At 44.0% G+C, this 12,358-nt stretch overlaps 1 protein-coding gene across 3 annotated transcripts in view; it reads right to left on the bottom strand.

Annotated features, from left to right (window-relative positions):
- Positions 1–12,358, bottom strand: part of DOCK1 (dedicator of cytokinesis 1) — a 505,015-nt gene that overhangs the window by 365,865 nt on the left and 126,792 nt on the right. For all 3 annotated transcript variants that reach the window (XM_014794062.2, XM_014794063.2, XM_087432851.1), the window contains one exon: positions 10,941–11,049. In XM_014794062.2, the coding sequence (XP_014649548.1) occupies positions 10,941–11,049 (109 nt within the window). The remainder of the gene's footprint in view (positions 1–10,940; positions 11,050–12,358) is intronic.

Genomic DNA, 12,358 nt, shown 5'->3' with positions numbered 1-12,358 from the left:
TCCAAGAATTATCAGCCCAGCCATCATTGGTGCCCTAGCCCCAGTCCCATGCTCTCTTACCTGGGGTCCATGACAGCCTTTCACCCCACTGCTTCCTCTCTCAGCTGCTCCAACCCCTTCTGCAGACAGCAGCCCAATGACCCTTTCAAAAGCCCACTCTGAGCTGACCGAGCCCTCTCCAGTGGCTTCCATCGATCCTGAACAGGCCCACAGGGCTCTGCCCAATACAGCCAGACTTGGCTCTTCATTCTCTGCCCACAGTCCTCGCTTTCTTGTTGCCCACTCGATCCACCCACAACCACTGATCTTCTTGTGATTTCTGGAAAGCAATAAATAGCCTCCTGTCTGCTGCCTCTACCTAGAACTTCCCCCACCTCGTGCTTTCTTTACCCATCTCCTCCTTGAGACCTTCCTTGAACCCCAAACTATTCTTGATCCCCCTGATCCCCTGACATACTTTGTCACTCTACCCCTTACATTTCCTTAAGATGACTTAATATAGGGTCGGCCCCGTGGCTTAGCAGTTAAGTGCGTGCACTCTGCTACTGGCGGCCCGGGTTCGGATCCCAGGCGCGCACCGACGCACCACTTGTCCAGCCGTGCTGAGGCCGCATCCCACATACAGCAACTAGAAGGATGTGCAACTATGACATACAACTATCTACTGGGGCTTTGGGGAGAAAAAGGGAAAAAAAGGAAGAGGATTGGCAATAGATGTTAGCTCAGGGCCGGTCTTCCTCAGCAAAAAGAGGAGGATTGACATGGATGTTAGCTCAGGGCTAATCTTCCTCACAAAAAAAAAAAAAAACAAAAAAAAATGACTTATTATAACCTGCAACCAGAGATTTATGGCTGTGATTTGCTTAAAATCACTGATTACAATTATAAAATTATATATTTACACATATGGTTATTTGGTTAATATTGGTCTCACTCACTCAAATGTAATCATCACCATGAGAACAGAGAACACATCTGGGTTATTCATGCTGTATGCCCAGGGCCTAGGACAATGCCTGCCACACCGTAGAACAAGCACATTATTGAACAAATTTTTAAATGAATGATGAGCTAGGCATCAACCTATCTAGAAGACCTGCTCACCCTCACAGAAACACTGAACAAATCCTGACAATGACAAAGGAAGGAGAAAAAGACTGGATAGCCCCTTGCCTACTGGCAGAGGGCAGGACCAGAGGTGGAGGGCATAGACGTGAGAGAGGAGCTGAGGAGACCTCTAAAGGCCAAGGTCAGGGGTGGGAGATGGAAATCACTCCAGGTTCCTGAGCACTGAAGCCACAAGACAAAGGAGTGCTTTTCACTAGTGTGCCTCACTAAGGGGGCAGGACAGAGGACACGGCTAGGAAGCACCTGGAACTCTGCAATCCCAAATTACAAGCTTGTCCCCTGACACAGGTAGGAAGACAGGAGTAATTAACAAGGAGGACACCTATCATAAAATTAAAGGAAAGATAAACACCACCAACTAGTTCTCAATGACACCATTCATTGCAGGTTTAAAATGCTAAAAGCAAAATCCTAGTACTCAACAATGGAAAAATTAATATGATGAAAAATCATTTGATTAAGCAAGTGAATGCACATCAATTCAGGCTCATGTTCTGAATTGGCTTACAGCCATTATGATTATAATTATGACTACTCCTTAATATGGAAAGGGCTTGTGCTATAAGGATAAAAAAGCAGTAAATCAAAAGTTATCTACATTGCAATGGTAAAAATTCTCAGGCACACGCCCCAGAACTGGTAGAAAACCAATACAAACGGTTGATTTGCTGAGGGAGAGTGATAAGACAGAAATGATATTCATTTCTGCTACTGTTGCATTTCTGCAACATTCTGCTACAGTTGCAATGCACTGTGCAATATGAATGAGGATAGAGAGGTGGCCAAGGAAACAAGTGTATCCATCCAGGAGGCTTCAGATAAAGTCTTGCCTGTGTGGGTAGTATCTCTCCCAGAAGAGAGGGCAAGAAGAGGCCTAGGGAAGCAGCCAAGAAGATTTTGGAACTCCCCAAAGGAATTGCAGCCAGAAGAGAGATGCCAGAAATCTGGTGTTGGGCAAATGCTCTCCAAATTATAAATCTGGTAGGTGCTGGAAGCCCCAGTGTCTGGTGAGTTCAAATCGCTCAGCTAGACTGTGCAACCCTCTGCAGAGTCTGGAAGCCAAAGACCAGCAAATACTGTAAAGAAATTGGAAGCATTTTGAGCCACAGGTTTACTAAGAGCAAGCCATAATATATTTTCTTCACCTTTTTTTGTTGTTATTGCTTCTTATTTTTTGACATGAGTCATGACTTCACTTGCAAGTGTCTCATCATCTGTGTGTAGGGAAAACTTGTGAAATCAGAATAGCCCAGAACATCGGCAGCTCAGAGTTTGCAGTCCAGGTGAAGCCAGCCCTGAAGAGAATTCCTGCACCAACTGAGGTTCCCATGGGCCCCCCTCTACCCCACCTCCCCAACTAGTGCTCACACAGCAGCTGGAATGCTCTCTACACTAAGTTATCTTTGGCCACTTTGAACCCAAAATGTGGCCCGGGGACCAGAAGTATCAGCATTAAATAGAAGCTGATCAGAAATGAAAATTCTTGAGCCCTCTCCCAAGAATTACTGAGTGAAAACCTGCGTTTTAACAAGACCTCCAGGTGACTCATATGCACACACTGAGGTCTGAGAAGTGTGGGTCTACAGCTCCTCCTGGGCCCAGCTGACTATAGACACCTGGCTTATAGGGCCTAGTTCTTCTCTGGACCTTCCTCAATCACTGGTCTGGGTGCCTTCTGCATCCATGTTGATGTCCTCACTGACTTCTTTTTTTTTTTTTTTAATAATTTTATTTATTTATTTTTCCCCCAAAGCCCCAGTAGATAGTTGTATGTCATAGCTGCACATCCTTCTAGTTGCTGTACGTGGGACACGGCCTCAGCATGGCCGGAGAAGCGGTGCGTCGGTGCACGCCCGGGATCCGAACCTGGGCCGCCAGTAGTGGAGCGCGCGCACTTAACCACTAAGCCACAGGGCCGGCCCCCTCACTGACTTCTATTGTAGGTTAAATTGTGTCTCAGAAAAACATATGTTCAAACCCTAACCTCTGGTACCTGTGAATGTGTCCTTATATGGAAACAGGGTCTTTGCAGACGTAATCAAGTTAACAAGAGGTCATACTGGAGTAAAGTGGAGTAAAGCCCGAAATTCAGTATGACTGATGTCCTATAAGAAGAGGAGAAGAGACACAAAGACACAGACACACAGAGAGAACACCATGTGAAGATGGAGATACAGATGGGAGTGATGTGTCTACAAGCCAAGGAATACCCAGGACTGCCAGCAACCCCCAGAAGCGATGGGAAAGGCACAGAACAGACTCTCTCTTGGACCACTGTTATGGCCTGAATGTCTGTGTCCTTCCAAAATTCATACATTGAAACTCTAACCTTCAATGTGATGGTATCAGGAGGTGGGGTCTTTGGGAGGTGATTAGGATTAGATGAGGTCATGAGGATGGGGCTCTCCTGATAGGATTAGTGCCTTTATAAGGATCACAACAGAGCTTGCTTCTTGTCTCTGCTCTCACCACGTGAGGAGGAAATGAGAAGCTTGCCTAAAGAAGGCTCTCACCGGAACTCGACCATGCTGGCACCCGGATCTCAGACTTCCAGGCTCCAGAACTGTGAGAAAGAAATTTCCGTTGTTTATAAGTCTACAGTGCTCTGTGATAGCAGTCCGAGCTGACTACGACAAGCACCCAGAAGAAATCATGAGAACAGATTTCTGTATTAATCTACCAAGTTTGTGGCACTTTGTTACAACAGTCCTAGCAGACTAATATCCCTGCCAAGCTTGGCTTGGTCCCCACTTCCTGGAGTCCAGGACCTCCCTCTACTCTCTGTGTTAGCAGAAGAACTCTCCAGAAGGCCTGGCCTGTTGCTGATTCTCAATCAAGTGTAGCCATTCCCTTCATGACTGGCTTCCCCTGAGCTGCCAGCCCTCAGCTGCCAGTTATTCTAGATCAACAAGTCTTCCCACTACACAGACAACATGACCTGGACGGTCGCCATCCAAACCATCTCATCCTTGTCCACACGAATGATGAGAGACTTGCAAGCAAAACCCTGACTCGTGTCTACCAAGTAGCACATCAACAACTTCTCCCCCACCCTCAAAAAAAATGAAAGAAAGAAGGAAAGAAAGTGAAGAAAATATTTTATTGCTTGCTCTTAGTACACATTTCTGGCTCAAATGCTCCCCATTTCTTTAAACTGCATGCTGTTCTATGATGGTCCCCACATCTCACGGGCTGGTTTCCTAGGGCTCAGAAGATTCCAGGCTGAAGGAGCTGGACTTGGCAGAGCTCTCATCTCCTCACCTGATTTGGCCACCAATTCCATGCCAAGAGAAGCCAAGGTTACATTAGCAGATGGCTTCTGAGGACCAAATGGCTCCCTAGCCATACAACACTGCAGTTGAGTCACTCAATCCCACAAAGTGTAGAGTGAAATGGAATCACAGAACCAGGACTCCATGAAGAGCCAACGCCAGGCAATCGCATTGAACACAACAGCCCAGATGAAAGGTGCACAGGATCTGGGGGGCAAGTCCTAGTAGCTCTGGTCATGACTTTCATAGGACTTCAGAGTGCTTGGAAACTGGATGCCTCACAGCAAACCAGATAATAGAACAAGGTCTTTGCCATAGAGAGAGGGGGTCAGCCAAGGAAACTTGTTAAAGCACTGTCTGCGGAAATGAAAAATAGAAACCATCTAAGTGCCCTAAAATAGGAAATTGGTTAATAAGTTATGATACCACCATGAAGTAATATGTAACCTTAAAAAATATGTTGTTGAAAAATGCTGAGGGATGCAGGGAAACATGTGGAAAAATATAAACTGTAAAAGTATGTATAGATATACACACATACATATACATGTAAATATATATGAACATAAGATATCATACACCTACATGTATCATATATATGATGACTAAGGAGAAAAGGCATACAATTATAAAGACAGAAATGCCAACAGTGTAGGAGGTGAGACAGTAAGTGATTCTTATTTTTCTTAATTAACTTTTTGGCATTTACACTTTTCTAACAAGATCACATATTCCATTTAAAACTGAAGGCAAGGACACAATCAATGCCTGCTTTTTTTAAGGGAACGGACAAGACGCCACCTCCTTGTGGAAATCGTGAACACAGCCGATGAATCGGAAACACCAGGGCCCGAGAGGTAGGGGCGAGTGGGAGCTACCACGACTGTAATGAGGCCCCAGGCAGGCCAGAAGTTACCCATGAAACCTAACTTCCTCATCTGCAAGGAAATCATGTGATTTCTCATCCTTATTTGTCATCATCCCCAACACATTCAGACAGTTTTTCCTGAGGACAAAAAAATTCTAAACTTACAAATGTGTGAGAGGCAGTGTGGGCCTCAGATGATAACTTAGAAACAGACAAAAAGCAGCAAAAACTTCTGATAAGGGAGAATTTTGGATAAGATATAAAGCAAGTAAGTACTGTTCATTTCAAGTCAGGATACTATTTTTAAGGGAATGAACACTGTGCTTCTTGGAGGGCAAAACTCACCCAAAACTGTATTTACTGTGATTACAGTATAGCTTATTTCTAGTACCTTCTGGAGAAGGCCAGACAGAAATGGCACCACAAGACGGAAGAACAGCAAGACACAGGGAAAGCCTGAACCCCAGGGACAGCCCCCTAGAAGGAAGACAAAGCCTCCTGCATCTGTGTGCCAACCTCAGCTGGGGGGGGGCCTCAAATTCAATTAATCTTCACCCCATTGCAATCCACATGCCGGCAGGGAAAGTCACTGAGTGCCAGGGGCCTGCAGCTTCATAAGACACTAGAAGACACACAGAAAACTACAAATATTTTCATACTGAACCGAACAGGAGAAGAACAGTGGAGGAAATCTAAAGAATGGTAAAGAGCAGGGTTTTTCAAATGTGGGTTGAGATACATTAGCTGTTCAGGAAATAAATTTAGTGCCTGTCAACGAGCAATTTTTTTTAGTCAAATACTTTAGTTCTGCATAGACTAAAGGATACTAGAATAGAATAGAAAATGCCAGAGTGAATCACATAGAATAAGGGTAAGAACTTTTTCATGAAACGGTTTTCAGCTTCATGAACACAACACATACACACCAAGAATCTATCATACACACATACACACACACCAAGAATCTATTTCTTACTGTGGATCGTGGTCAAAGTTTCCTGCTACAGAAAGTTCTGGAATCCTCAACCCCAAACTAAATAGCAGACTATGCCTAGGTCACAGGGTAGTTTTTTCCAGGCTCATCCCACAGAGCTGGTAGTAATATATGCGTAATTGAGTGAAAATGTCAATACCTGAGATAATTCTGATTGCAAAGCCCCAAATATAACACTGCAATTGATGAGTGGTCAAGAAACAGAACCACCTGCTGCCAACACAGTGGGGCCATCACCAAGATCTCCTCCTCCAAGACGCCTTCATGACCAGCCCCATCGAACTCCCTTTACCCCCACTTTGGACATGCCCAATCTTTTTTGGCATATTGTCGATGTTTTTAAATTGCTTTATGCATAAGCATAGAATACATCCACTTAGATGGAAAGCTCCATAAGGAATGTTTATGCCTCACAGCCCCAAAGTATCTGGTACAGAGCTGCTGTCCATTAGTGAGGACAATGGATGGGTCCCGTCTCCAAACGCCATCGGAGAACTAGTGCTTAGCAACACTCTCTAGAGGTGCTGAATGGAAAAGAGTGGGCAACCCAGGCTTAAATTATCACTCTGTCCCACCCTGGCTGTGTGGCCTCAGGCAAGTTAATTTATATCTCTGGGTATCATCTGAAGGCAATGATAGCACCTATTTAAAGGGGTTATTGTAAGGATCAAATAAGTTGATAGATATACAGCACTTAGAACAGTAAGTGATCAGTAAACATCAGCTGTTGCTATTCTGCATGTGGAGCTCACATTTCTTTCTATCAACTGTTGGTGTGGGGAATTAATCCTTAGGAAGCTTCCAAACACCTGGGTGTTCGGCGTTCTCTAGGGGAGGCCCTCTAGTTGAACGGTCTCTAAAAATTAAAAGCTAGGAGAGCTGATTGGGCTGCCTTTGAAGATTTCTGAATGGGGGAAACCAGAATCTGACCCATTTCTTCAGGCAGCTGGAGAACCTCACAGCTTTCTGAGAAAAAGAAGGCCATTATCAGATATGAGTTTTAGGAAAACGCTGAAATGCAGTCAGGAAACAAGAAGAGGCAGGTACGGCACTGAGGGTGTCAGAAGTAGAGTTGAGTCTTTCTGTAGTAATTTCAGCAAGAGAAACTGAGGCTCCCTGAACAAACCCAGTGCCTCGTGGTATCGTTGCTGAGGTGACCAGCAACGAAGGCAATGAAAGAAAGTGGCAGGTCTGGCTTTGAGATGCCACGTCTGAGACACCATTGGGTCATGTGTGCGGAGGCAGACTGTGATCACATGGGGTAGAGCACAGAGGAGAGCCAGAGGGCACTGGCAACAGATACAAGGACCCTCTCACGGGGTGGGAAGGAGAGAGAGAAGCATGATCACAAAGAAGGATCCCAAAGGCACTTGTTGAATTTTGAGAATGTCTGGGCATGGCTGTAGGCAGAGAGAAGGGAGAACCTGAAGACAGAAGGTTCCAGACTGAGAGGAAAGTGTGAGGGATCGTTCAGGACCCCAGAAGAAGGGGTGGGTAGGGGAGACCTCAGCACACGTGGAAGGTCAGGTTTGGGTTATAGGATGGACTTCTCTTCTTCAGAGGAAAGTGAGAAAGAAAAGGTGATGCCAGACAGATCCCAGAGGATCTTGTCAGTATAGCAGACAGTCCAGCATCATTTGCTAAAGGTAGGATGGGGTGGGTGATATGCCTCAAGCTTGAGAAGCTGCCAGAAATAGCTGCTGAGGTAAATTCAACAAGGCATTAAAAAAAATTTTTTTTAGTAAAATGGTACAGTTGCTGTGGAAAATGGTATGGTAATTCCTCAAAAACTCAGACACAGAATTACCATAAGACCCAGCAATAAAGACTTGAACAGTTACTTACACACTTATGTTCATAGCAGCATTATTCACAATGACCAAAAGGTGTACACACCCAAGCATCCATCAATGGACACATGAACAAACAAGATGTGGCATGAACATACAGTGGAATACTATTCCGCGTTAAAAAGGAAGGAAATTCTGACACAGACTACAACATGGATAAACTGTGAAGACATTATACTAAGTGAAATAAGCCAGTCACAAAAGTCCAAATTCTGTATGATTTCACTTATATGAAGAACCTAGAATAGGCAAATTCATAGAGATAGAAAGTAGAATAGTAGTTGCCAGGGGCTGATAAAGGGAAGCAATAGGGAGTTACTGTCTGATGAGTACGGAGTTTCTGTTTGGGAAGATGAAAAAGTTTTGGAGATGGTTAGTGGTGATGGTTGCACAACAATGTGAATGTACTTAATGTCACAGAACTGTACACTTAAAAATGGTTAAAATGGTAAATGTTTATGTTATTTACCATTAATAAAAATTTTTTTAAAGGATTTGGCAGCAGCCTTGAGGTTGGGGGGCATTAATTGAGGGACAGTAAAGTGGCACATTGGTGAGTCTGTCTCCAGAAACACATGGATGCCCTCAAGCAGGATCTAGAAGTGGAGGTGACCGAGGCCACCTGGCAGAGGAGTGCAGGACGGTATTGCGCACACATTCATAGTTTCCTCTCCCATTTAACAAAAACTTACACAAACATTCTCCCATTTGTGTGTTTGTTCACTTAAATTAAATGACCTTGGTAAAAATTCTGTTACTGAGTCAAATGGAAAGTGGCACTGTTGAAAACACGACTTTGATGCCACGTTTATTCCATAGTTAACTATTACCTGAAACCCCTCTTGCCTCTCCCATCATTGAGGCGTAAAATGCCGTGGCTGGCTCGAATCTGCAAGGTGGATGTAAGTGGTGGCTTCAATTCAGAGAAGGGGACGGCAGGGTGTGGGCTCTCTCGGACAGACAGCCACCTCTGACCTTCCCAAATCCATCAGGTCACCTCGAATAACGCCAACAAGGCACGAGAGCATGCTGACATCCTAGTCACAACTGAGGGCACACAGACCATCTCAAAAATCAAAACAGCCAACAAGGGCCTCCCTTTGAGAAACAATGTTTAATCCCTCCAAAATGCCACGGTCCTTTTCATATTTTCTCTATGTAAGACAATTCACAATTATATTTCCTTTTCAAGAGAGCAAAACTTGAAGAGTTAAAACAACACAAAAACCAGGGTAAATCTCAGATGTTGAGAGAGCACTTATTATAAAAGAACAAAATACAAAATTAGCAGCAAGGGAGACAACATTTCAAATAAAACCCAATCACCTGTCTTGCAGAGGTGAGGTTTGCATCAATGCGTGAACGTCACTGAATTCATTCGAATGTTACAATAAAACACCCACTGAAGGAAGGTCTTCCAAGTCTCCAGTCACTAAATGACCGACATCAAGGAAGGTGGGCAGACACAAGCCAAGCCCAATCAAATTGAATAATGTTAGAGTATATTTAGAAATCTAAAATTACTTCTGGGCTCAAAACTTCCTGTAATTTTTATCTATTCTTACACTACCTGAGTCTGTAAAATGCCACAGGATTTAGTAGTAAATGTACTAAACACGTTGCTAATTTTAATCTCGGAACAATAAGGGAGCTTTAGGCAATATCAAGTTGCCAAAATAATTAACTTAAAACTTTAATAGACACACCACACAGCTTTCTCTATAGATCACCAGTTTTTTACAACAAATTCACATAAGATCCAGAAATTATACTGAAGAATCCAACGGCTCTGCCAGACAGCTGCATCCCTCAGAGATGAAAGGGACATTACGACTTTATTCAGGTTTCGCTAAGCTGGTTGCCCAGGTCACGGCAACCATGAGACACATCTGAGCACACATACATCTTCGTTCCAGACCAAATGGTAAGCTTTAAAGCTAGGAAACCACTTTCCCAAAACATTTTTAAGACAATAGCCATAAAGGTGTTTTCTGAAATTATACATTAAAAAAACATTAAAAGAGAAAAGTAAGAATTGAGGCGGCTACGATGAGCAGTGGAGTGAAAGCTGCAAGTTAATCATTTGGAAGATTCTTGTTCTTTGAAGGAATTAGCACAGGCAGCAAACTGCAAATTACCCCCTCCTTCTGCAATAAGACAGCCCCGTAGAAATCACTAGAAGAGGGATGCCAGAGAGTATGCGGGTCCTGAGGCTGCTCTGTGAGCTCTCCCCACGCTGCACCTCCTGGTACCTCCACACCAGCAGTGTCCTGAAGAACACTCAGATCCCACTTCAGATGAAAGCATTTTTCTGCCAAAGGGCCACAGGGCAAGAACGGTAATCCAAGGTGGTGAGGACAGCAGGAACATGGGAAGGTTGGATCCCTCACTGTTTGCAAAAGACACACTGAAGGCTGAAGATGTATGATCATTTCCACAGCATAGCCTGAGGTGTCACTGATGCCTGGGGCACCCACAGCCTCAGCCTCCCACATCTGCTCAGATACCGAGATACCCTGAGAAGTGACGGGTAAAACATTCTTCTCATCCATCTCCCCACATTTACACAAAGTAAATTCAGAACCTCTCCTTGCCGAGGAGCACAGAGATAGCAATGACATTATTTAAGGGCACCTAGGATGGAAGCAAAAAGCCATTTCATTACAGAGGAAGCATGATTATGTTCACCACAAAAGCGACTCCTGGCCTTCTGCTCAAGTTCAGGCTCCACAGGTCGTCAGTGCCTGCTTCTCTCAGCCCACACGGGGAGGCCAGCATCTCACAGCCGGCCGGGAGCATGGTTGGTGCTGCTGCAACCGAGGGCCTACCTTCACCCGGACCGTCTGGTCCGACACGCTGCTCATCATGTCGCTGATGGAGCGGAAGAGCTGCAGCAGGGACTCCACAAAGTCGGCCTCGCCTTTGTTTTCATACAGCCTGCAAAGGAACACACAGAACTCGGTGGGGCCGGCCAGACGGCACCCCACCACTCTTTCTCCTGCATCTCCAGCCATCAAAGGCGCTGCGTGGGTGACAAGTTAGAATGGGAGGGAATGTCCTCAACATCCACTGAACGTGACAGGCAATTTGGGAATCAGATGAATCTGGACCACCAGCTATGGAGATACGCCTTCACACTGAAGAAACTGATGAGTAATCATACCACTTATTGCTGGTTCATTTTAACATTATACATTTTAGAAATTGAAAAAACACAGAAACATATAAAAAGGGAGGGAAGGAGGGAAAGACAGAGGGAGAGAGGAAGGAAAGATGGAGAAATTCAGCTTTAACTCTACCCCGCAGAGATTACACCACTGACACTTTTGGTATATTTCCTGCCAGTGTTTTTTAAACCTATAACGTCCCATAATTGACAATCACAAAGATACTTAATTGCCTAAATTTAACATGATCTTATAACCATTTGAAAATGACATTATAATAGTGAACACAAAATTATTTCAGAATAATAATACTATATAAATTCATTCATCATAGAATTGGTGGTGACAGGAAAACTTTCAAGAGATAGAACATAATAAATGGAGACTAAGGAAGTTGTGCATTAGTTACATGTATGCAAATATATGTTGCTAATTATAAGTTTCATCTATAAATTATTTATTAGCAGTTACTTCAAGTCGCTGTTATGAAAAAGCAATGTATTTGCATTTTAAAATGTTGCAGCTCAGACATTTTATTAATGTAGACTAGTTTTCCACCTAATTAAAAGTATACCATACCTGAAAACTTGTGTACAATGCAAAATTTTGTAAACTAAGTGCTAATTAATTACCCTAGAGGTAATCTTATATTTAAATGAGTTCCACTATAAAGCAACAAATTCTGTCTAAAATGAGAAATTGCAACCTACTGTATCTGTTTTGTAACTAAGGGTTTTCAAATGGTGTGTGCTTAAATGGTGTACCAAAACAATCAAACAGTGGTGTCACGAACTTCTGCTGCAGGTGATATGGAGCAGTGCTGGGCAGACAGCAACATCCGCAAACACCTGGGGAGGCCTCAAGCATGCAGTCATTCTCCCCCCTCAGGACATCTGCCATTTCCTAGAGCTGCCTGGGGTAGGAGGCTAAAAACCAAAAGGAAAACCTCTGTAAGCAAAGCGGAGTTTCTATCAGTCTCCAGAGATAAGGAATAGAGTTTGGAAAATGCCAGGAAGAGGAGCCCCAAATAACACCACAGACTCTCAGCTGAAAACCCTGGAGAACCAGGGGCAAACCAA

Source organism: Ceratotherium simum, chromosome 6, assembly GCF_057802395.1.
Source record: "Ceratotherium simum simum isolate JZ-2026a chromosome 6, ASM5780239v1, whole genome shotgun sequence".
Classification (NCBI taxonomy): Eukaryota; Metazoa; Chordata; class Mammalia; order Perissodactyla; family Rhinocerotidae; genus Ceratotherium; species Ceratotherium simum.
Note: the sequence above shows the minus strand (reverse complement) of the source record. Positions and strands in the feature narration are given on the sequence as shown.